This window comes from Pteronotus mesoamericanus, unplaced genomic scaffold (assembly GCF_021234165.1).
Source record: "Pteronotus mesoamericanus isolate MK-2021 breed Mesoamerican mustached bat unplaced genomic scaffold, CSHL_Meso_final scaffold_1186, whole genome shotgun sequence".
Classification (NCBI taxonomy): domain Eukaryota; kingdom Metazoa; phylum Chordata; class Mammalia; order Chiroptera; family Mormoopidae; genus Pteronotus; species Pteronotus mesoamericanus.
Window position 1 is genome coordinate 7,960,014 of NW_026555302.1, and position 25,189 is coordinate 7,985,202.

At 42.0% G+C, this 25,189-nt stretch overlaps 1 protein-coding gene across 2 annotated transcripts in view; it reads right to left on the reverse strand.

Moving 5' to 3' along the window:
- Nucleotides 1-25,189, reverse strand: part of RASAL2 (RAS protein activator like 2) — a 272,437-nt gene that overhangs the window by 8,829 nt on the left and 238,419 nt on the right. Inside the window, exons 8-17 of one of the 2 annotated variants that reach the window (XM_054587721.1) lie at nt 24,307-24,861; nt 21,840-21,984; nt 17,583-17,727; nt 16,693-16,929; nt 14,645-14,846; nt 12,302-12,501; nt 10,719-11,580; nt 3,748-3,882; nt 1,895-2,097; nt 572-659 (exon numbers count right to left, since the gene is read on the reverse strand). In XM_054587721.1, coding sequence (XP_054443696.1) covers nt 572-659; nt 1,895-2,097; nt 3,748-3,882; nt 10,719-11,580; nt 12,302-12,501; nt 14,645-14,846; nt 16,693-16,929; nt 17,583-17,727; nt 21,840-21,984; nt 24,307-24,861 — 2,772 coding nt within the window. The remainder of the gene's footprint in view (nt 1-571; nt 660-1,894; nt 2,098-3,747; nt 3,883-10,718; nt 11,581-12,301; nt 12,502-14,644; nt 14,847-16,692; nt 16,930-17,582; nt 17,728-21,839; nt 21,985-24,306; nt 24,862-25,189) is intronic. The other variant, XM_054587720.1, reaches the window with a different exon arrangement.

The window sequence follows — 25,189 nt, forward strand, 5'->3', positions numbered from 1 at the left end:
CATTGACCGGAAGAGGCTCTCCAAGCACAGCCAACAAAGAAGGGCAACCAAGCAAATTCCGAGCATCAGTGCCAAGCCCCGAACCGAAGGGATAATAAGGAAAGGTCTCTTCTACAACCTTGTCTGGCCCCTGCAGCTCCACTGCTGCCTGGGGCTAGAGGTCGATAGCACAGTGGACGTGACTGACAAGACCGTGAACGTCACAGCCAAGCAATGGTCAGTGGAGGTCACAAGCCAGACACATGCAGTGTACTTTTCACAGCTACCCCTGTGGAGAAGGCCCTGCTTTCCGCCTGGAAAGAAGTAAACCCCATCATGCACCAGGCCGAGATTCATCAAGCAACTGCACTGAGCACGCTGATACTTTGCTGAGGGTTAACAGACTTGTCACCAATGAAAGAAAGGGGAAGTCAGAGGTCACACAGAAACTCTGAATCTTCAGAAGGTAATGCAGAGAGCTTTCCCACGGCTCATTTTCCAGTATATGCCTTGGCATTTGCAAGGGGTGGGAAGTCAGAAAATAACAGTTACCACGGACAAGTGCCTTCTACCAGACTCTGGGCCTGCTTACCTGTGCATCGATTATTTTCTGCTTCGCGTCAATGACTGCTTGCATCTCAGCGTGATCCTTCTTCAGTTCCTCTTCCACAGCCATGAGCCTAGAAGGTGGCAGGAAGGACATTTCAGCCTCTTCAGAGGCGGGGCTAGATTACGCAGAGGACAAGAAACCCAAACTCATCACAGTTCAATATTTCCACTCCTTCCTGATCACGGATCTGTGGCCACGCGTTCTTCTTCTCTCTTAGCTCGGAAGACATCCACTGTTGACTTCTCTATCCGTGACTAGATTGCTTACGTTTTCATCTCCTCTGGGGCAATATTCCCATAATCACGTCCTCCCTCAGATCCCTCAGCACAACTTGCTTCATCTTAACATATCAAATCAGTCAACAAAAACCAAAGAAACTTCTCTTAATCTCAAGTTACCCTGTGACAGCTGTCCTTTTTCCTCCCTTGCACAGCTAGGTCCTCAAAGAGGATTGTGTACGTAGTGGGTCTAGTTTCGTTTCTTTCTCATCCACCACGCGTATCTTACCCCTCTGATGTTTAAATCCCATCGAACTGCTCTCAGGAAGACAGGCCCTGCATGGCTCAAACAATAGCCCTTTTCTGTTTTCCGTTTATTGACCTGCCCGCAGCTTCTGACAAGACGGGGGCGCAGTGGTTATGAGCATGGACTCTGGAGCTTGATGGCCTGGCTCCGAATCCTGGTTGCGCTGCTGAGTGACGGTGGGCAAGTGACTTCATCAACCTGTCGCCTGTTTCTTTATTTGTAAAATGAGAATAATAATAACGCCTACCTCAGACGTTGGCATTCAACAAATTACTATTACCAGGTTACACAAGTTATTTGTAAAGGACTTAGAAAAGAGCCTGACCCGCAGCAGGCGCTGTGTGAGTGCTGGGTGAAGCTGACCCTTCCCCCAGTCTCCCCTGACGTGCCAGCACCCTCTTTCGGTCCTCTGACCCCAACAATGGCCGCCTTCCATGTCTTTGGACTTGTTTGTGGAAAACTAAGTTGGTCATGGACACTGAACACTTAGGTTTTTAAAACCCAGTTCTCCTTCAAGGCCTCTCAAGGGCATCATTAAGATTTTACTTTTTCTAATAGTTATGATGAAAGAAAACCGACTACTTCTATTTTCAAAGGAAGTGCACGAAGGTCTCCCATTTAGAAAATTTTAAGAGACACGGTCAGTCGCCACCCTTGTGCCAAGACCATGGAGTACATGCAGAGCTGAAAGCAGCTTTGCAGCCGTCCCGAGGCGTCTCCACTCCCCTCCCACCCCTGTGTGCGCCGGGCGAGCCCATGGCTGCGCCGGGGACCCCCAACCTGCTGATGATGCTCTTCATCTGGCTGTCCTTCTCCTCCTGCTGCCGGCGCAGCCGCTCCTCGCTGTCCTCCAGCCGCGCCTTGTACTCCAGCAGCAGCTTCTGCATCTGCTGCTCCTGCACCAGCAGCCGGCGCTCGTACTCCTCCAGCCGCCGGCTGGACACTCGCAGGCGCTCCTTCAGTTTGGTGATTTCCTGTTCATACTAGAGGAGGGGAAAAAGCCTTACACTGGCTGTAGGGATCCGTGCTTTACTTTTTACGAGAGAAACCTGAGGCAAGGTCGTCAGATGCCGTCTGAGCTGCCATGCTGTGTGCTGATGCTTTGAAGGCACAAATGGCAATGGAGCTCTGCCCTCCTCCTAAAATTACATTCGTAACGTTAACTTGGCATTCCAAACCTGTATATTTGTGGGTCTCTCTTCACACTAAACTATCAGCTGCTGCAAGCCACATCCGACCTATGATGGTATCAAAGGGGAGCAGGAAAAAAATGATCAAGCACTAAGAAGCCTGACAAATCACTTAAAATGAGCCAAAAGCCCATGGCCAACAGAGAACAGGTTCTGTGTCATCGCCCATTGTTTGGCTCATCAGACCGCCCTTCCTTCACTCTGTCGGAATCAGCCCTGTAGAGAACAAGCAACATTTCTGTAATGTTAAGTGCTATTAATCAATAAATAGAATTTTATGGCAGAGTAGACTGTGGTTTCCTTCTCCCCAACTATAAAAATGTAAAATATTCAGGTCACAAGCATTAAGCCAAAGGTCTTCACGTTCTCTAGGGCTGATGAATGCTGTTTCTTGGCCCGTTTTCGAGATGTGGTTCACCTGCCCCATTTGGTACCCCTTTCTGGAATGCATAGGTCTGTTTTCTCGCTAATGCCGCATATAAAGCTTTAGGCTGGTTACATGGCCCTTTTTTGTACTGAAGGTGCTGTGGGTCAGGGGTGAGTACACTAGAATCTCACATGTCTAGGTGACGTGGGAAGCATAAGCTTCCTGGTAGATGGCCTACATAAGTTCATTAGCAATCAGTGATAAATCTGTACAGTGCTTTGTAAAATGCAATCTATTTTCTTATAATGTCCTGTTTAATTGACAATCAGACAATTAGCTTCTGCTTATTGAACATGATGGTCCTAAATGACAATGTTAACCCAGAAGGTCAAAGATGACAATTTCTAGGATAGTTTGACGAGGCAGACTTCAGGAATAAGCATGTTTAGGGGCATGTTGGTAGGTGAGCAGAAGCTACCTGTCTGATTGTTAGTCTAATAAGATGATGCTGTACATGATGTCAAGGTTTATGTTTGGTCATTTCTTCCATGTCAACTTTTCTTTACAAGACAAAACAAAACAAAACAAAACTGAACCAACAGATGGTTAATGTCTTTTTAAAAAATCATCTATAAAGCTGGAAGTACATTATCCAGAAATGACAAAAAGAAAAAAATTTAAAAAAGCACAAAATCATTACCAAGATATAGAAAATCTAGTCTAAAGGAAATTCTGACCTTGGATGAAAACTATCAGCCACTTTATAAAAACACTAAATAATTGCCTAAAATTACTAGAAATGAATAGCAGAGTATTCTCCATATTAAGGCAACCTACATTAAAAAAAAAAAAAAATAGAGCTAATGCCCTCCACCCCAGCTCAACGGACATTTTCCACATATTTCCACATAAGAACACTGCTAGCTATTTATGACACATAGATAGGAACACAACGGTTAATGTAAAAAGAGGCGGGGCTGAAGCTGGGGAGGGGCAGCTCGGGCCCTTGGCCACACGAGCCTTTTGGCGGCCGATCACTGGGGGCGGTGAGTCAGAAAACACAGACTTGGGCCTACCTTCTCAGCGTGCTTGGCTTCATCCTGATTTTGCTCCGTTTCTTCCACATCCTCTTCATACTGCCCGTTGTTCAGAACCCAGGCTGCTGTCCTCTCTACTGGGGACATTGTGGCAGAGTCCACAGGTGACTGAACCTGCATCAGAAATACGTGTTAGCATCTCTCAAAACACTTCATCTCCTAGTTAGGTTTCACAAGGTGAGCTATTCTTGGAAGACGTAACTACAAATCTTGTTTTCTAATAAATGCTCTCAGTTTTAACTAATATTTTATTAATGCCAGAGCTGGAGGAGGGAAAAGAGACTATTCATTTCCATAAGAAGAAACTATTCTAAAGTGAGAAATTCCAGTGCAACACATCCAAGTACCTGCCCTTTTCTCCCTCCAAAGAAAGACAAGGCCTTAAAATTGTTAATTAGATTGGTGGTCCAAACCATCTAATGAAATAACGACGATGACAGAATGAGAAGAAGACAGCACAACCTGAGGGCTGATTGCTCAGTGAGAAAGCATCTGGTTAACCCAGGGACCATCAGGAGCCAAAGCACCGATTACTGCTGAAGAAGCTCACTAGGTGCCCATTTGTACATCAGAATGCCAAATTCTTAATTTCACATTAACCGTGGAGAGAAAGAGAATAAAACAAGCGTGTTTAGTCATTTTTATAGAGCAGTGACTTCTTGAAGGGCTAAGCTCACTAACAGTTCATGTACTAGCCCAGCGAGTTCCCTGATGAACACAGGCTCAAAACAGTGGATATCATATTAGTGTGAGAGCTATTTCTACCCAGGGAGGACAGCTAAACTGTCCTTTTTCTGATACAGATATACAGAGTGATGAAAGTGCTGGCCTTGAGTAGCAACTCTGCCACCTAAATTGTCACTGAATCTCTTAAATGCTCTTTTCCTAACGTACTAAACAGGACACTACCAGCACCACCATCACCACGCAGTCTGACCGCCTCAGGAAGCTGTAAGGGTTGGCTAAGACGATGTATGTGGAAGTTCTTCGGAAACACAGGGTACCAGAGAGCTTAGATGTTGTTAATGTACTTCTGTTTAGAAAACTGGTACTGTGTATTACAATTTATATTAGACTACTGAACATGGGTGCTTTCTCCACAAACAATGCTGGAAATACATAACAAATTCGTTTTCTTTGGCCTGCCTGGGAGAGTGTGCGAGAGAGAATAAAAAAGAGAGGCAGGGGGTAGGAGGAGACAGACAGACACAGACACACATACACACACTCACAGAGTGAGCGCGTGTGCACAAGAACAAAGCACTGTGAGTAAGTTAGTCTTTTTATAATTAAAATGGATTTCTATTTTGAGGACAAATACGGCATAATCTCACTGAGGGGAATTTTCTCTTCCCTGCAAAGCTATATATTTAAAGAATCTTTATATCAGTCTGGAATAGAACTGAGTTAAACTCTAAACAGATATTTTCAGGGAAGGGGTGTGATGAAGGCTTTGGGGTTTATGAAGAGCAGATAAAAAACCTGGCTGCAGAGTATAAAAGGTTATCAAAGATGGTTTGGGTAAAACGTCTGCCAACAAAAGTAATGGAAAGGTGTTCTTTCAAGGGCTGAAGAGGAACCTGGTTTGTTTGATTTACAAAGATTAGACACACATAGCGATAAAAAAATGGCTTTATGCCTGAGGCACACACAGCAATGGTCAATGAACTTGTGGAATTTCTTCTTTAAAGCCACATTCTCCACTGTGTCAAAACACATGTCAACATGTCTTAGACTTCAGCGCCCTCACTTCTTAAAAGTCTACCTTTATCTCCACTATGGTATGTAGGTATGTTTCTCAAACTTCATTCACTCGTATACCATTTTCATTATTTTTGTCACAACCACATTATCATTGATTTTTGTTATCTCTTTCAAACAACATTTTACAGTTAGATAAGTCCTTATGCTAAGCAATAATATCAGTAAGATTATGAGTTTCATGTTCTATAATAAATATATTTCTATATTAGTAATTACATATTTTTCTAACAATGTATTGAAATAAACACCATGCACACGTAAGTAACTTTGAGTATCACACTTTGGGAACACTGGCCTGTTGGGTACAGGCCCATCTGTAAGAGGAAGGTGATCACTGTCCACATCAGAAGTCACTGCGAGAAACAAGGGACACAGCGTGTAACAGCACTTCATAAACTGCAAGGTCCTTCACACACACACGTTCCCTGCTGGACTTTAACAGCAGAGCACAACAAATTGCTGTAGGATTGGTAGAGAAAATAGTTAAGCAAGGGATTCAGGTTTTTATTTGATATATGTATACCTGAAAGGCAACAGAATCTGGTTCTGAGTCTTAAAAAATTAATAGAAAGCCAACATTTAAAGGGAGCAGATTCCTTTTTAATTTTATAACCTTACCACTTTAGCACATGGGGTAGAGAAAAGCTGCTTTTCTGTGAAACCAGGAGTTTCTATTCAATAATAGTTTGAGATAAAGTAGCCACCAAAACTAATAACTTTACTCTTTGAAATTTATTACTTCAAGGCAGCTAATTCAATAGCTTTCTGCTTTACAGAGTTAACAAGATGCTGCTTGAATGAACTTACTTTCCCTCTGATTTGTTATGGTAACCATTTATTGAGTGCCTCTAAAAGTACTGCAAACAAGCGATACTCCTGAGAGTGCACTAAGGAGAGATCTTAGCCCCTAAAAACATATTAAAAACTCCTACTCCTTAGGGTAACCTGGGCTTTAACTGCTAAGTGAAAAGGAGTAAAAACGAGGGTGGTTTCATTTACTGGTGATGTTGATAGCAGCTTCCATATTTTCAGCAGGACTAACAATTCCAATGAGTTACAAGAGATTGTACAGTGGAAATTGGGCATTCAGGTGTATTCCTATTTTATTGGTTGAATCTAATTTTCAACCACTTCCTGATACAGTGGTACCTCGGTACTCATCGCTAATTTGCTCCAGAACTCATGAGGAGCGCCAGAACTGACCAGTACTGAACAACGAAGCATTAGCTCTTGCAGGGCGGCGCCATGCCTCACACAAGTTCTAGCAAGTGCTGAGTCCCGAGCAGGCGCCGAGGACAGGCTCTGATGGGTACCAGGGTATGACTATGTATCCTAGCACTTCGTGTGACATGTGACAGGTGGTCAATAACTGTTGAAAAAATAAATCAGACCAATATTACCCATGCCTTGTATTCATTCATAAAACCTTTACACGATTATAAAGAGATGGAAAAGTAATATTAAACATATCAAAATGATTTGTGTTAGATTGGAAGAAAACAGACATGATTTTTGTTTCAAAATTATTTGTTGTAATATGTTCTTCATATGAAAGAACTATATATTCTTTTGCATTTTTTTCTATTGATTTTATGTGTGTTGGTCTTATTTTCCAATTAGATTGTCTAGCTTTGAGGCATGGTACCATGTTATACAGTTTTTTGTTTTTTGTTTTTGCATGGTAGTGACTATATATTTGTACAAAAGATGCTTGGTAAAATATTATTTATTAATACAGAGTTGATCACTAAAGTATAATTTATTACTAAGAGAAGGCTCCTCTGTTTTCCCTCCAATCTTCCTCTTGGCAATAAACTATGTTACTGCATACAGTAATAACGTGCATCAAAGGCTTTTCCCGGATAATCGCCCACCTCCTTCACACGCTGCACAGATAGCAGAATTTATTGCCTCCAATTTACAGCCACAGACATTGAGAAGAAGGGCTGGTATCCCACTCTGCTTCGCTGCATCCTCAGGAAGAGCTTTTACAGCCGCTGACTTTCAACAGCGGACCATTAAAGGAAATGAAAGATGACAAAGACCAAAAGGGGTGGGGATTCCCATTAGGAACATCTCCCTCTTGAGATAAGGCTGCTCTGGGAAAACTAATGCTTAGGACAAAAGGGCCTGAGACAGCAGTTTCGCTGACCCTGTGATTAGTCATAGCCTGGCTACGCGGGGGACAATTGAGAACAGGCCAGCTCCCTGCTCCTTGCTAACATTTACTAGATATAAATGCGACTTGTTGGGTTCGGCCATTCCACAGCCTGAAACAGTCAGGTTCCCATCAATGAATAATACCTCTGTTATCAACACCAGCGAAAGGGCTGACTAAATACTACGTAAGCCCTGAGAGCGCTCGAAGAGTTTGGACAGGGGAGCATCGTCCTGACAGGCTGCTCAAATGCCAATTTTAAGAGCCTCTTCAAATTTGAATTTCTAAGTTTAGGTAACATGCTTTATCATATACATTGTAGGTTTAATCTATGATACATCAAAAACAAAATGAAGAGGAAAATGAGAAAAAAATAAATCTAAACAGAGGCTGAAAAGGGACAAAAATTAAAGTTTCCCTGAAAAAATTCTTTCTGTAGATTGTTTTGCTAGAATTTTATTTCCTTCCTACTCAGGAGATGGAGGAGGCTCAAGCCAGTTGCCGTGCCAGTAACGACCGCTCCTTTGTGCTAAGATACAAATGGAATTTGAATGGGACAAAGCCACCGATAACTGTAGACTCCTACAGAACAACCCCTACAAAGAAACCCTCTAGTTTTGGGGAGAAAAGAATTCTCCAACACAATCTGCAATTAAAATATGTAAAGGAATCTGCCTGAAAAATGCACTGATTATGTAGAATTTCATGGGAGCAAGATGAGAAAAGCAAGCAAGAAACAGAAAGGAAGGAATTTAAAAAATAACATAAGTTCAAAAGAATAAACCATCTGCATAGAAAAAGCCAGTGTAGAAAAACCAGAAACTTGAGCAATCAAAACAGCGATTTATGGTTTAATGGCTACGCGGGCAGCAGTACCGGCAAAGGCACAGGCAAAGATGGATATTTCAAGCCGCGCCAGGACATCTCGCTGTGGCCGTGCCCACTTCACACCAATGTAATATGGACATTCTCCAACTCATTAATGGCTGTGGCACAACACATTTTTAAATTGCTTACTTGGAGACTGTGTGCATTTCCTACCTCCCATCTATTACCCAGAGAAATATGTGCCTAGTGCTTATGTGAGAGGGGTTATATTTTCCTACAACACAAATATTACAAACTACAGTTGGTTCCAGGTGATCACAACAAAGGCCATTTAATTTATAACATTTATAAACCACCGGTCTGAGTCACGGGCCCTGTGAAATGGGGAGTGGATGACACAGGAAGAGAGGGTAAGCATCCGTCTCTTCCGCCCAGGGCTGGGCCTGTGTCCACTGTCAACTTCAAAAGTAAGGAGAGGGCCCTTCCCCTGTCCCGCCCTCTCTGCCAATCTGATGTCCCTCTCTGCTCCCTCTCTCAGGGCGGTCACGCTGTGCTGAGCCCCGAGTGGTGTTTGCCTCCACGCAGTAGTCCGTCTCGAGAACTAACTACTCATCTTTCCTCTTGCCTCTCAACAAGCACTTCAGTTCTCTGAAAGGAGGGGATCTCGACTGGAAGCTAGACAAGAGCCATGTGTGGGAACTGACTCACAGTAAAGGGGGAATGACGGAAAGCCTCCGGCCACACAAATTAAATGTGTGTGTAGGAGACCTACAGAGATGGCTATATAAGCAGTTAAGCATTTTCACTTAAAGAAAAGGAAGAATAAGAATATATATTACTATGTTATAATACTATATATAATGTTATATTATATATACCCTTCCTTTTCTTTAAGTGAAAATGCTTATTAAGTCAAATGAATTGGTAAAATTGGGGAAATACCACAAAATAAAAATGAAAAATTTAAGACTGAAGAAAACCTTTATTTCTCAGGAAAGAATGACCAACTAAGAGTTTTTGCACAGGAAGTCAGCTACCAGAATCAGCTGATGTTAGACATGTTTTTCACCCCTTCCTCTTTTTCCATATTCAAGGGTTCTGTAAATCCTTGATTATCACTAAACAGTAATTAAACAACGATTATTTAAGTAGGGCAAGGGCTCTGATCACAGTAGAGGGGAGGGAGAAACAGCCAAATTAGTAAATGCCTACCTACAAAATTGCAAATATATTAAAAAGATACATTGGAGTTTTACTGGAATCTCCTCTGGCAAGTTATTTTACTGAAAAAAGGACTTTTTAAATCATGAAGCTCCCTAGTATTTATAAAGTATGATCAGGATTCAAAAAATATGCAAAAAAGACAAAGATTTTTAAGAAAAAAATCTTTTTCAGATGAAAGTGAGAAATTTTCTCTCTCATACACACACACACACACACACACACGCACGCACGTACTTCCTAAGGCAATTAGTTTGTTTCAAAGAACAAAATACATATCAGTGCCTCTTGGGAAACTTTTTCTGAAGGAAAAAAAGACTTTGTTAATCACATGTTAAGAGTGGCTGTGGCGCTAGCTGGGCTTGTCCACATAAAGGGAAATTACAAGGAAGCTGTGAGTGTGTAGAATACTTGTCAGTCGCCTGTGTGTCTATCTTTTTACCTCCCTCCTTTACTTTGCCTCTGTGGGTGTTCAGCTGTTTATTTTTCTAGCCATTTCCAGGAAAAGGCACATGGGACTTGCGTTTCCAGAGGGAGTTGGGGAGGAGCCGAGAGTAGTTATATTAAACTCTCAGCTCAGAAGGCAAAACTTTATTCTGGAAGCTTAAGAAAAAATATTTAAGGAGGATTAATGTCCAGATTGCCAAAATACCTTCTAGTTGGTCTGGCCTATAGATTTCATAGAGTAAGTGTCTAATTGGTCATTCAGTGGGACAGGTCTGTTCTCAGTGCCTAGTGAAGGGAAGGCAAGGCCCTCGTGTGTAGGTACAGGCGCCCTCAGGCGGCACCAAGCTACCCGTAGCCGCCTTGCCGGCCGGGAGCCTCCCATGCCTTTTGTTTCCTCTTCCCATTTAGAGGGGGCAGAAATGTTGTGAAGTGGAGCCCCTGCGAGCCATGGGGGTCTCCCAATGGTTCCTGCATCAAGCCCCACAGAGCAGGTGGACTAGGCAGCAGCCAGGCCGCCCGGCCCACGCCCTACCTGCTGCGTCTGCTGCCTCTGGATGGCTCTCACTTTGGGGACCGGGCTCTCTCTGGAGGAAGAGGACTGCTGGCGGGACCGGCTGCCGTTCTGTGCGGGCTCGGCCACCAGGGCCGCCGAGGCCACGGACATGCTCCCGGTGCTCCGTAAGGAAGCGCTGTGCGGCAGGGACGGCGGGGCTTTGGCTCGGGCGCCCAGCCCGGCCTGGTCCATTTTTCGGATCTGGGCCTGCCCAGTACTGTTTTGCCGGGGCAGAGCAAGAGGTATGTGTCTGTCTGGCACTGTGTGCCGCCTAGAGAAGTCCTCGCTCTGGGTGCTGCGCTTGCTGAAGTCTTCCATGCTGCTGTTGCTGGGCCCGCTGAGTTTGAAGTCCTCACTGTTGCTTTGGCTCCTGGAGCTGGCCGTGCTGAGGTTCTCCAGGCTGGAATCCACAGAGGCCTTTGGCATTGCTGGGATTGGGTTGCTGAGGTGATAGACGGGGTTCTGGAACGACAGGGGCTGCAGGCTGCCGGGCTGGTTCAAGGCCGGGTGCAGGGGCCTTCTCACTTGGGGCGCGCTCTGGGGCGTGCTCTGGGGTTCCCGCAGCTGCTTGATGCCGGCCACCTGGGTGACAGAAAGCTGGCTCCCGGTCAGGCGCAGAGGCACGTCGAGCATGACGGATGCGTGGTCCACCTGAGCAGCGTGCGTGTCCTGCAGGTCCATGAGGGAGACGCTCCGCCCGTTAGGAAGGCTGCCGTCCTTTTCCTCCTTCTCCGAGTAAGTCATGCTCTGGGAGGAGGCCTGCTGCACCAGCAACAGCGTCTTCCCCCTGAAATAGCTGTCTGTGGTGTCCTGGCTCGGAGACTTGAGTTTATGCAAGTCACTGTGGAGAGGGAAAGGACACCTCATTACTCTTGAGACAAAATCACCATATTTAAGGTTCCTCAACTCAGGCCTGCGAATGCTTCTGAAGACTGACAGACCCAATGAGGACGCTCACGTCTATACTCTGACTTCGTCATTACAATTCTTAGAATAAAATCCAACATTTTTAGTTTTTCTCCAAAGGTGGAGAAGAATACTGTATATACCACTCCATCCCTGTTTTCAGTTTTTAGTAGAATTCCAATTGTGTTCTAATTAGGTTTTTAGCCCTCCTACAGTGTTCCAGTCACACCCGATTGGCTCAAGAGGAGAAACGCTAAGTGCGCAACCAAAGGCGCAGACCTTGCTGACAGGGACAGCAAAGGCCCAGCATCAGCGCCGGGCCAGCCAGCCAGCACAACATGGGTTTATGGGGTGCTCCAGGCTTCTGAGAGCTACAGGGTATGAAAGTATGAGTTTTATAGAGCCCTTAGTCTTCCATAAGGCAGGACACAGTTTTTTTTACACATTTGCTCAATATAACTCTACAATACCATTCTAAAAAATAAGTATCCCAGATCTTATGTATCATTATGACATTGGATTTATCTCAGGTCAGATGACTCTTTCCAATTGCTCAAGACTTTAAAGTTTGTCAATTCAACAGACAAGTTAAATATATTTTTGCCAAATCTCTAAAAGTGGTATCTTGAGACAGCCCTTCAAATTCTCTCTCATACCTGTCAGTGGGGTCTTCGAATATTTTCTGCAGCCCAGAGGAGAGGCTCCCACTGACGTTGGGACTGGAGCTATGCTCCGTGAAGCGTCTCAGCTGCTGCTGAATTGGTGTGGGATTAGTCAGAGACTTGGTAATATCAGCAAGAACACGAGGGAGAGGTCCCAGTTTTGCCACGGTCGCCTGTAGGAAGGAATTTTCACCCTAATTGGATAATAAGCATTGCGACATCCACCACAGATTGTTTTTGGGACAACGATGCCCATTGATGAAGGGGTGGAGGTTGAAGGGAAGGGTAGGTGTTTGCGTGCGGGAGCGGCAGGTTCATAGTGCATTGTTACGGAGCGGCAGAACCATGGCGTCGGGATGGATGGAGGAGGCGAAACAAGGTGCAGCGGACATCGAGAAAAGAAAGGAAATAGAAATTAGGATTATGCAAATAAAAATTAAAAGACATGCTCAAAACAACCAAAATATTTGCCATTCCAACTAAAATAGGCATGCAAAGCAAACAAAATCTTTGGGAGGCTAGTAAATCAAGGTGGGGAAAGGTAGGAGGAGAACCAAACACCTTCTAACCAAAAAGGACTTTAAAACCATAGGGCTAATGTGATGAAACCTCCAAAGAAAAGGCATTATGTGAGGAAAGAAATGCATGCACTTTAAGGAACGTGTTGCATGCAAGGGTCCAAAGCACTCCAGGACACACAGGTGACACTGCTGTCAGCTACCCCGTTTAATCTTGGGAACGCTGACCTATTACTGCCAACTAGCTTTACATAAGCATTGACAATTCTTTTAAAACAGAAAAATCAGGGAAACACTCTCTATAAAAATATGTCTAGATGTGCTCTTTGTTCCCAGGACCTGAGATTAAAAAGGAGAAAGTGTGTTTATACAGCAAAGCTTGTTAAGAAGACCTTCACCCTCAATAAATCAGGCCGATTTCACAAGATGACTTCTTCTGCATCTCACTGATACAGATATTCAACAAAGAGTAACTTTTTAGTAATTGCTTTATCCATCTCAGTCATTTTTCTCTTTGGGGGATTCTTATTCTCATAGGGTCTTATGGGACCCCTCAACTGTCAGGCAGGTTTACATGGCTGCCTCTGGGTCTTCCTTGTTCCTCAACGACCAACAGCTTCCTCACTGTGCTCAGGCAGGTGGGATTCCGGCGCAAATGCCCCCTGAAGCGTGCCTGTCTGCGCCCCACCTCCTTGAGCCATGACTCCCATTTGAGGAATTTATCCTCCGCACAGCTGCACCTTAAAGTCCAGCTGGCATTTCTAAAAGTGAAGAAGGAGCAAGACCTCAGGAATCAGGAAGAGCTTATTTCACAAATGTTGTAAGCAGCAGTGGACAACTACCACTTATATTTCCTCAAAAAAGTAGTCTTCTTAATAGGTTTTATACCCCTCTTCCAATATTATTGGTACATTTTTTAAGAATAGGAAAATGAAAAATTCTCATCAGAGAAAAATAACTTTTGTCTTATGAACTTATTCTAATATACCACCACACATATATTTATAAAGTACCTACAGTAAACAAAATGATCAATAAATAATTATTGTGATAAACCTAGACAAAGTCTGTTAAGATTATTTTCTGTTACAGATCTATTCTCTTTGCAAAATTCCAGAAGGAAGAAAATGACTGGTATGGTTATTAATATGAAATCCCTATTAAAATTTAATAATAAAATACTTAGCTTATAATAGTAATAAAATCCTTAGCTTATAGTCAGAAAATAAATTATTAAAAATTATAATTGTTTTCTGTTCTCCCAATTTACATCAACAGTAAAAGAAACCACCAGGATTCTCAGATTCCATGTAACTCAGTTGTACTAATAGTTATAGTAAACTCTCTGACTTCCATAACAGCAACAAAAATCTCAAGGGTAAAAATACTTAAATGTAACAGTATCTGTATATTTTGAAGTTGACGCTTTTGATAGAAATCGCTGTATGAGGCTTTATCTCATCCTACTATACACGAATAAAGCTACAAACACCAATATTTGATACTAGTTCTAGATGAGTTTTTAGATATGTTATATATACTATATCTACTTACTTATAGAAATATATACTCCATTAATACAGGTAATTCCTTGAAAAAATATGTAAGTGATTTCATGGCTTCCTAGAATTTCCTTGTTTGTAGGGTACATATTTCACTCAGAAATGACAACCATTTCCTCTCAGACTTCTAGAACAAAGGGTTGCTTTCACCCAAGAGAAAGGGGAGGAGGACTAGGACCCCGTAGATGCTCTCCAGGACCCAGGTCCGTTTAGCCTCTCTGTCTCTCTTCTCCTGCTACTATTCCGGCCTACTTTACCTTATCGAGCTGGGAAACCACTTCCCACAGTAAGGAATGCAAAACTGAAAGCTCCCGGCCCAGGTCGATGTAACCATCAAAGCCTGGGGTGTTGGAGATGGTGTCTGGATTGGAGATCTCCAAGAGAAAGCGCTTCATTCCGCCCCATTCATGTTCTAAAAAATCATTCATGAATGCCATGTATTCTTCTTTGTTACCAAATCTAAAGTAGAGGGAAAGAAAATGGGAAAGGACATATTCAAGAAAAGAGAGGGGATCATTTTGAGTCGACCTTACACAGAGCTATAAAATTGTTTTAGTTTGGGGAGGGGGCCTAAATGACTAATTTGTTTATTGTTTGTAAATGATAAATACTAAAATATACTTTCTTAATATTAATAACATGAATTCTTAAAAACTTTGAATAACTTTCTATTCTCTATCATGTAAAGCTAAAAATCTTTTTTTCTTATATTTAAAACTCTGTATATAACTTTCACTTACCTAGCAAATGTTTGTCAGTATAAACCCTTAATATCACTCGATTCTTTAAAGTTTCCCAAATATTTTATACTCTTTTCCTTCTCTAAGCTTTTGTTCATGCTATTTGTTTTTGCTGGAGAAGAACATCCTCTCTTCTTTGCCTATCTAGATTCTAGCTACCTTCAAGGCCCAGCTTAAGTCCACAAAACTTGTTCCAAAATAAACTAGAAATTCTTTTTACCAAAATTAGCTCAAATATGGGTAAACATGTATATTTCTGCATTGGCTTATATATAGGATACACAAAATTAAAGTAGTGTACTTCTAAAAAGTCACTATTTAAACTAGAAAACAACCTGTTCCACAAAGTTCTAATTTTTTCCTTCAGTACGTCGCTAATAGAATTTTGTTTTGCTCTGGCTGGTGTGGCTCAGTGGACTGAGTGCCAGCCTGTGAACCAAAGGGTCGTTGGTTCAATTCCCAGGCAGGGCACATGCCTGGGTTGCAGGCCAGATCCCCAGTAGGGGGCGTGCAAGAGGCAACCACTCATTGATGTTTCTCTCCCTCCCTTCCTCTCTCTCTAAAAATAAATAAATAAAATCTTTGAGAAAAAAAAAAGAATCTTGTCTTTAAGCTTCAACATTGAGCGAGTCTATTGTGGTCAAATCTGCCATTGTGAAGTCCCTCTCAGCAATTTCTTAGAATTATTTTCTATAAATTATTAAAATTATACAAACTGAAAAAGATTGGAAAACAATGAAAAGTGGAAAGAAAAAAGTATGGGTGTCCCCACTCTGTCACTCAAATATATCTGCTATTTATATTTGCATGCATTTTCTCCAACTGCTTTCCAATGTCCTTTAAAACAGTTTCAAATCTACCAAGAGTAGAAAGAATATACAATGAACAACCATATGCCTTCATCTACATTAACCAACTGTTAACATATTGCCAAGTTTGCTTTCACTCTCTCTATATATACATATACTTTTTTTTTCTTGGCTGAACCATTTTAAACTAAGTTGCAGACATAACCTCTAAATATATTAGCAACCATTGCTCCGGAATAAAGAATATCTCTTACATAAACCAATGTCATTATCACACTGAAACTTAAAATTAAATTTCTACCAATTATCTCTAAATGGACTTTTATTGACTTCTTTCCCATTCAGGTCAAAATCAGATCCAAGCATTGTATCTTGTCTCCTTTAATATAAGACAGCCCCTCCACCTTTCCCCTTTTTCCTGACATTGACTTGTTTGAAGGGACTGAAGTTTCTAATAGCCCCTTACATTTAAAATGATTATATCTTCATCATTTTCCATTGTATTGGCTTTTCTTTGTAAACACTTCGCAGTGGCTGCAAATGTTCTACTGAATGCATACACCCTAGCTTACGTAGCCATTCCTCTATAAAATGAAGATTTAAGTTGTTTCCAATGCTTTTTGCTATTTTAATAACACCTCAATGAGGACCTTGTAACATGAGCGATGAGGCCCCGCAAGCCCACCTAAATTTTAGACCTCATGCATTTTTTTAAACACTGTTTTTAAAAAGAGCAGTCATGGTAGTGACACCTACTTGGCAAAGTTAGCCAGGTTCTGAATGACCTTGGCAATGAGAGTCAGAGTCCGAGACGTGCGGTCATCGGGATACTCCTGCATGAGGTTGAAAAGGCTGGGAGACATGATGGCCGGACACAGGAAGCGCAGGAACAGCGAGGCGCTGATGAGCCGCTCGCTGATGTCCTGCTTGCCGCGGGTCAGGCACTGCTGCTTCCAGGACGCAAACACTTCTTTCAACTCTCGAGGGAAAACGCTGGGGAAGGGGAAAGACCAAAACCTCTATGCAAGCCCAGAAAGCGCAGGCGATCTCACTCTGGCCCAACACGCCTCCGCTCGGGAGCCGGGAGACGAGGGCCTGGTGGGGCGAGCTCTGCCTGAGTCACGGCTGAGAGGTGGCAGAAAATTCACAGAGGCCCAGATGGAGGCTGGAAACCCAAAGCTGCAAAACTCAGGAATTAGTGTAAATTTAGTTCTGCAAAGTGGGAAAATGGCATGAGGCTCCTGACTACACCATCTGGTTTAATGAAGATCACCATAATCTCTCTAAAGACTGTTCATCGAAAATCTTCCCAAACCTCACCAGTTCCTGCGGTGGGCCAATGATCAAAAACAACTAACACATCTGTTTCACACCGGTAAATATTTTAGAGAGCCATGAGGATACTTTCGGTATTTAGAAGAATGTGGTGCTAATATTCTACATAAACACTGTATTTATGTAGGTAATTCAGAGGTTGTTCTGCTTATAACAGAGCTTTAGATTTGAGGCAGGACTCTATTAGGGAGACTCCGTTTCCTACCCTAAGCCCTTCCTCTGGTTGGGAAATAACAGTTAACGCTGCGATGACTTTTATCTACAAAATGAAAGTTCCGTCGGCGGCGGATGAAACATTGACACCAGCTCACCAGTAAGAGTTGATGATCTTGCAGAAAGCCAGCTCGCAGCACATTTTCAGGTTGCTCTGGTGGTCGAGCAGCTCGCTGGATGAGCATTTGCTGGGGTCCACTTCACAGTTCTCGTCCGACTCGTACAAAGCTTTGATGAACTCCCCTGTTTCAGGAGAGAAATGGCACATACAGAACTATAAATAGTGTCTTCCTGAATAGAACAACAGCGTTTAGGACTTCTGTTCTTAAATGCATGATGTGGTATCTTTCTGAGACCTCACAGGGAGGGAACAAAGGATTGTTCACGAAGAGTCATCACTTTGGAACCCAAGAGTTACCACCTCCCACATATTATGTTTATTTTCTTTATCCTGGAAGTGGAAAAACAGCAATCACTAACATCATCATCATGGTATTTATAAAAATAACAATGATACTACTTTAAAAAATAACTTTAAATCTTTTCTTTGAAACCACAAATAAATGAGCATGAATGCATTATTTGTTATAAGGCCCCTCTACCAGGGTGAATAATGTTACTATAATAAAAGAAAAGGATATCCCAAGATTGACTAAACAGGCTACCCTTAGGTGGGCTAATTTTTTAGGTGCTAATGTTGGTACCAAACATATATGCGAGTAAGGTTGCTAAACTTACCTCTTGTAATGGGAATGGTCATTCAACATAGCACGCAATGGTGGCAGAACATCTCTTTATATAATCTGTACTTATTTTTCCAAATAGATTTAGCTTAGGAGCCCTGTTCATACATCCTGTCCTCCACAGGGGCGCACCCAACGTTCTCTGAGAGAACAAACCCTTACCTTACCTGTGTATCCTCCACTACCCCTGTACATATCCTCCTGTTCCACGTTTCACACGGTTTTGTGCTTATTTGTTCACATGTCTGTCACCTCGAGGGTGAATACCTTCGGAGGTCAGGGACCGAGTTCTATTCACGTTCAGATCCCCAGCCTATCGAATAGCTCCCAAAGCACTGCACGTGCTCAGTAAATATTTATGAGCTGGTACTATGTGTTCTTGGGTTTTTATAGGCCTTTATGAAAGAGGAACTATTTCAAAGACCCTTTCAAACCTGCTTATCTTACTTCAGGCTCAGGCTAGTTTTAACAGATTTTATGAAAGTAAACAATGGTTTCTGTAAAATTAAGTAATAGCAGCGATATAAAGAGCATTTTCTAGCAAAATGGTTAGTGCTGAGGTAAATGAAGGCTTTTAAAAATAGCTATGATAGAGGATGGGAAGTGGTTATCTGAAAGAAAAATGCATGGAGAGAGGAAAACAAGTGGTGTACCGAACAGTACAGGCTTTGGAGCCAGAGGGATCTAGGATCAAATCCTGGGTCCATCACTTAATGACTGTGGGGCTCTGAAAAGTCACTTAACTAGTCTGAGCTTCAGCTGCCATATTCTGAAAATAGCAGAATAACTCCTGCTATTCTGTGGTGAGGATCAGCAACGATGCATGAAAGGAAAACTGCCTAATATGGTTCCTGGAACTTTGTAGGGACTCCCTGTAATAAGTGTGTATGCACTAATCAGACAGATTTAAAATAATTTTTCATAAAGTAAAACAACTAAAACCAGTAGATGGCTTTTTAAAATGTTTACCAATTCTCACAAGATTTGTATTGGATAAGCTCTCAAAGTCTCCCGTGCTATGTGCTTCTACACAATTTATCCCGTTTAAAGAGTACCTCGATTTAAAATCAAGACATCATTGTCAAATATTCCATGTAAAAACTGACCCACCTTTAAATTTATATTATAAATATTCTGTTTAGTGAGTTCCTTAAGGTTACACCAATTCTGGGGAAATATACTAATATTAATAAATAATTTGTGAATTTTAAGAATACTTTTCTTTTATCCTTCAAGAAAAGAGCCAAATAACTCAAGAGTCCAGAAGGGAATTGTCTATAGTTGCAGTCTAAAATTTTTGCCCCCTGATTATGATATATTTACACTCCTCCAAAAGAGAGAAAATTATTTTCACTTTTGAAACTATAACCTGCATCTGATAATGTGGAAAGCACCACACTGACAGGTGAACCTTCTCTAGGTTTGTACTCAGAAGCTGCTTATCCAATCAAAAATTACTGAGACAGATTCAATAATCCATTTACCGTATTTTTGCCGTGTATAATGCACACCTATGGTTTCCGTGCATGTTATTCATATTCACAGGATTATTATATCCATTATTATATCCATACTATATAATCATTATACCCATGTGTAATGTGCATCCTTATTTTTCCCTAAAAAATTTGGGCAAAAAGGTGCGCATTATACACAGCAAAACATGCTACATTTTCATTCTTGCCTTTAAAAGAAATCAGAGCCAAAGGGATAGGTGTTAATTATGCGGTCTAAATGGAAGTTTGTGTCCAGAATGTTCTGTGTTTTTTCTATGTAAATCATCAACTCATTACTATCCAAATTTCGTGAGTAGAAATAAGTCAACAGGTATGAACATATTCCTGCTGAGAATTTGCCTCTGCCACCAACGCTGGAAATCCGGCCTTGTTAGGGACTTCTTCTCTGTGTCTCACAGGTGGTGTTTCCTGTGTGTCACGGGACGTCAGCATGCGATCCGATTTCAATCAGAAAGGGAAAAGGGGCTAACATGGGAGAGTTAAGTCTACCTGAGGCAGAGCCTGTGCACTAACCAGGAATGCTTTCATCAAGAGAAATGGAGATTACATAATGTAACTGTGTTCTTTCAGAACTCTTTAAGTAGTCTAGAAATTGCATCTTTTTTTAAAATTAGTAATTCATATCCAAAATGTATGAAATATAGCAAAACTTTTATTCAGAGTGCTCAGCTGTACTTATTAATTTAAATTTCCTTTTTGGTACTGAGACTTCACTGTAAAGTCTTTTTATTTTATTTGATTTATTGTGAAATCTTGAACTGTATTATTAGAGCTCTTACCTCTAATAACAGTTAGAATCGATTTCTTTAATTCTTTGGAAAAGCACAGGATTTCTCTCTTTTTTGGTTGTAGGGGTATCCTTATTTTTACCTTATCTCCTTGTATGGTAAGCTCCTTGAGGGCAGAGTGTATCCACTCATTTGTCATGTTTATGGTCTACTCTTGACGTCCTATATGACTACTGAACACTTCAAACGTAGCTAGTGCAAACTGAAATGCGCAATGTATGTAAAACACACACTGAATTTCAAATAATATGGAAAAAGTAGAATACCTCATTAATAATTTTTATACCAATTACCTGTTAATATTTGGATACAATGGGTTAAATAAAATGTTATTAAAATAAATTTCATTTGTGACTATTAGAAAATTTCAATTAGTCACAGGTGACTCCATTATGCTTCTGCAGGACAGAGCTAGTCTACACTCTGTGTGACGTATAGGGATATGGGGATACAAGGAGTGACTATGTTCTTCAAGGAACTCATGACTGTTTTATCACGCAGCGTATCGCAGTGCCCAGCACAGTGCCTTACTCAGGTGGTTAATGCCTGCGTTTCAGACCAAATGTGGAGCAGCACGTGAGGGACCTAGTCAGCAGGAACTACTGAGTGAACAAAAATCAGTGATTGTTGAAAATTCTGGAGGCCTTGAAGATAGAAACAGAGAGTTGCGGGACTTGACAAGTGTTTCTTAGTTTTTTGATGAATGATAATGAATGTTAACACTTTCAAGACAATATATTTCTATCATGATATAAATACCCAGCACTTCTGGGGCAACAGGCCGCCCTCAGTAGTGATACCCACTAACATTATTGTGTTTCTCAGACACTTGAGGTCTAGGGGGTAATTCCTATCCTGATGGGCTTTTTCTTTCTGTACAAATCATAATAAACCCATTGCTGTCCCTCCACTGGTAAGTACTGCAGAGCCTTCTTAAAGCTGAAACTTAAGCCCTGGCTGGTGCGGCTCAATGGATGGAGTGCTGGCCTGAGAACCAAAGGTTTGCTGGTTCAATTCCCAGTCAGTGCACAGGCCTGGGTTGTGGGCCAGGTCCCCGGTAGGGAGCATGTGAGAAGCAACCACACACTGATGTTTCTCTCCCTCTCTTTCTCCTTCCCTTCCCCTCTCTCTAAAAGTAAATAAATAAAATATTTTTTATAAAAAGGGCTGAAACTAAAACTTGAATACTCTATTCACCTTGACCTAAACAATATGCAGAAACTCAGCTCAATTTGTTTGTCTCAGGAGGATGAAATAACTTAAAATCAAAAGGGGAAGAAAAGAAAACCTGTTTCCCTTCTCCATACCCAGTGCATCATGAAGATACTGCTGTCCCACCAACTTGAGGTACTCCTCAATGGACTTGGTGGCGATGGTGTTCTCTCTGAAGATCAGGACATCATGCTCTCCACATCGATCCACCTCAGACATCACCAGGTCAGTCAGAAAGTCCTGGCAGAATAACATTCAATCAGGCAGAAAGCAACTGAATAAATAACACATGTCAGAAGAGGCCGATGAACTGTAAGCCATTCCGGGAATCATGCTTTAAAACTAAAACTACCAGGTTCACGTGAAAGAACAAGGTTACCACCCCTAAGTGTAAAAGCCCTTCACAGATTTTCCCATTGCACTTAGGTAAGACCACAGTTCTGAGTGCGGCCTACAAGTCTCCATCCGTTTTGGCTTCTGTCTGTCTCCTTGGCCTCGTCTTGTCCATTCTCTCTGCATCCTGCTCCAGGCCCAAGGGCCTTCTCGCCAGGTCTTTGACGACACCGAGCCTTTTCCCACGCATAGTGCCGTCTGCCCGCCACGACGCTCTGTGCTGATGCTGGCCTCAGTTCCGCTTCATGCCCACCACCTTTCCTGCCTGACGATCGTGGAGCTAATTCCTTGGACCCTCTGCATCTTAGTTCACACATCTTTTCCTCAGCGAAGCCCACTCTGACCAGGCGCTGCCCTGGACCCCAGGAGTCAGGCCCCCTCAATCCACACTTCACAGCACACTCCTCGGCCCTTCTCACTGTCATGACCCCGTTTATTTCTGTAATTACTTGATTAATATCTGTTTTCCCCAAAAGACTGTGAGCCTCATGAGGTCAAAGACAGTGCCTATTTCTGTTCATCTCTATAGTTTTAAGCTCTTAACAGTTTCTGCACATGTTAGGTATTCAGTATCTAACAGTTACAAATTGGTCCACAGTATCCACATGGAATTTCTTGAACCCAACACCTAAACTTACTTTCTAGGCAGCCTGCCTGCTATCCACCCCCCGACCCCCGATCCATCCATGGAGGAGGAAGGCGTAATGAGAAACAAAGTCCTCAAGAAAAAGCTGCTTAATTTCTCCATGGTCTTAAAGAATTTCATGTAAAAGTTAATGTTTATTGTTTAGTTTGAAATGTGGTAACATCAAATATTTGGAATGTTATATATTTATTGGGCATATCAAAGTCCCTAAAAATCCCAAAACAGGGACTATGCTGATTTACTTTAAAATTTGACCTTTTAAACAGTAATGGGCTTTACTCCGGGGCTCCTGAACAGCGTGAAGGAGTTCTGGACTTGGGCGTCCCCAGGACAGCTCTGAGGCTGAGGGGCGGGAGGCCCTTGGGGCAATGGTCCCGTTCTGTATCTGACTGTGCCAGAGGTTTCAGTGGGAGCATTATCTTGCAAAAATCACTCAATTCTTCACTTTAAATGGGTAGAGTTTTCTGTATGCAAGTCATACCTCAATAAAGTTGTTTGAAAAGTCCTACATATACCCTGAACTTAGAGCAACTGAAAAGCAGCAACATATCCATACAATTTCAAAGATGGCACTCAACATTTCCATGACACCTCACCCCAAATTCTTAAGCTTTTTAAATGCCAGAAAGTTCAAGATTATCATCAGTAAATCCAACCATGAAAATTATAATCAATAAGAAGGCAGTTTCATAAGGGACTAAATATTGAATATATCAACATATCCTGATTTATATTAAGAAATCTTAATAGCACTTTATTTTACTGTTTAGCTCTAAATAAATGATCCTCTCTATGAACTCCTCTAGGTTTGAAATACAATTTGCTGGGACCACTGTGCATATAATAGTGACTCAGCCTGGCTAAGTGCATACGCCTCGGAGAGGCGGTAATTACTACCATTCAGGCAGGCTGGTCAAAGACTGTCGTTTGGTTGTTCATACAATTAGCAAATTTCTCTTTTCTCATCTTCCTAAAATTTTACTTCTATCCAGGATACAATGAGATAAGGCTCATATTATACCAATTATATGACATACCTTGGTATTTTTATTTCAAACGTAAATTTTAATCCCATGAAGATGCTTGCTAAGAGCCAGTATGCTCTGGAACACCTCCCTCTGTGCCCAGGGGATATGTCATTAGTTATTCTTAACTTAGACAAGATATAGTGAGGTGTAAAACCACCACAGGGTGCATGCCTGGCCTAAAGATAAACAATCTTGAACACATGGTGGGATTATCACGCCAATACTACCACTTATTTTGTCCGACAATAAAGAACAAGCTATGGTGTCTATCTTTAATGCAAATGAACTTTAAATAAATATTTGCAGTCTCTCCATTTTATTTCAGTTTTATAATCACCACCTTTTCTTGATCTAAGATCTATTAATGGGTTTCCTTCTTAATTCTTTCCTTCTCGTTTGACCATTAGCACTGTGTCTTTCTCAAGCTGGGGTCTTTGTTTCTTCATAAAAGGTAGGGAAGAGATTTTGGGTAACCTCCCCTCCTTTCCCACTTACCTTGGCTCGGCCAGTACTTTGAAGAATGTGGACTAAGGCACAAGCCAACTCCTCTTTATTTCTCACACTAATTACTGGTTCAAGGACAGAACACAGCATGGTGTAGTTGCTGGTGACAAATTCTGCAAATTCTTTGTATTGCTCCATAGGCAGAATGGTGATAGTTTGGAAACGCGATTTAATTCGAATAGAAGGTCCTCCTGTCTTTCCTTTGTTGGGTGTGGGTGTACTCACGGGGTACCACTTTTCCACAAACTGGCGACCAGTCACACTGGCAGTGGGGATGTTGACTAGCCCTACATAATTATTCTTGTCCTTTTTTTTCTTTTTTTCCACGTCTTTATAAATGTGAACTGTGATGCTATGAAGAGGTGGAAGACTGTAGAATTCAAAATGTTCGCCCCAGAATATATTGTCTGCTTTGGTCTTGCTGGTTGTACGAGCAAAGAGGGTATCATCAAGGCACAGTTCACAGAAATATTTCTTTTTAGGGGCGAGGTCCTTGGCTTCAATGATCCATAAACGGAGAACATTTTCAGCTCGTCTGCAATTGTCCTAGAAAAAAGTAACAAAGCTGAGTTTGAGAGCTGAAATCTCAGGAAGACAACGTTTTCCTTTTTTTTAAATCCTCACCCGAGGACATTTTTTCATTGCTTTCAGAGAGAGAGGAAGGGAGAGAGAAATGTCGATGCCAGCTTGATGTATTGATTGGTTGCTTTCTATACACGCCCATACCAGGGATCGGATCGGCCTGGACCAGGGATCGAACTTGCAGCCTAGATATGTGCCCTCACTGGGAATCAAACCTGCAACCTTTCGGTTACAGATACTCCAACCGACAGAGCCACACCAGCTAGGGCACATGTTCCTTTTAAACAGGTGA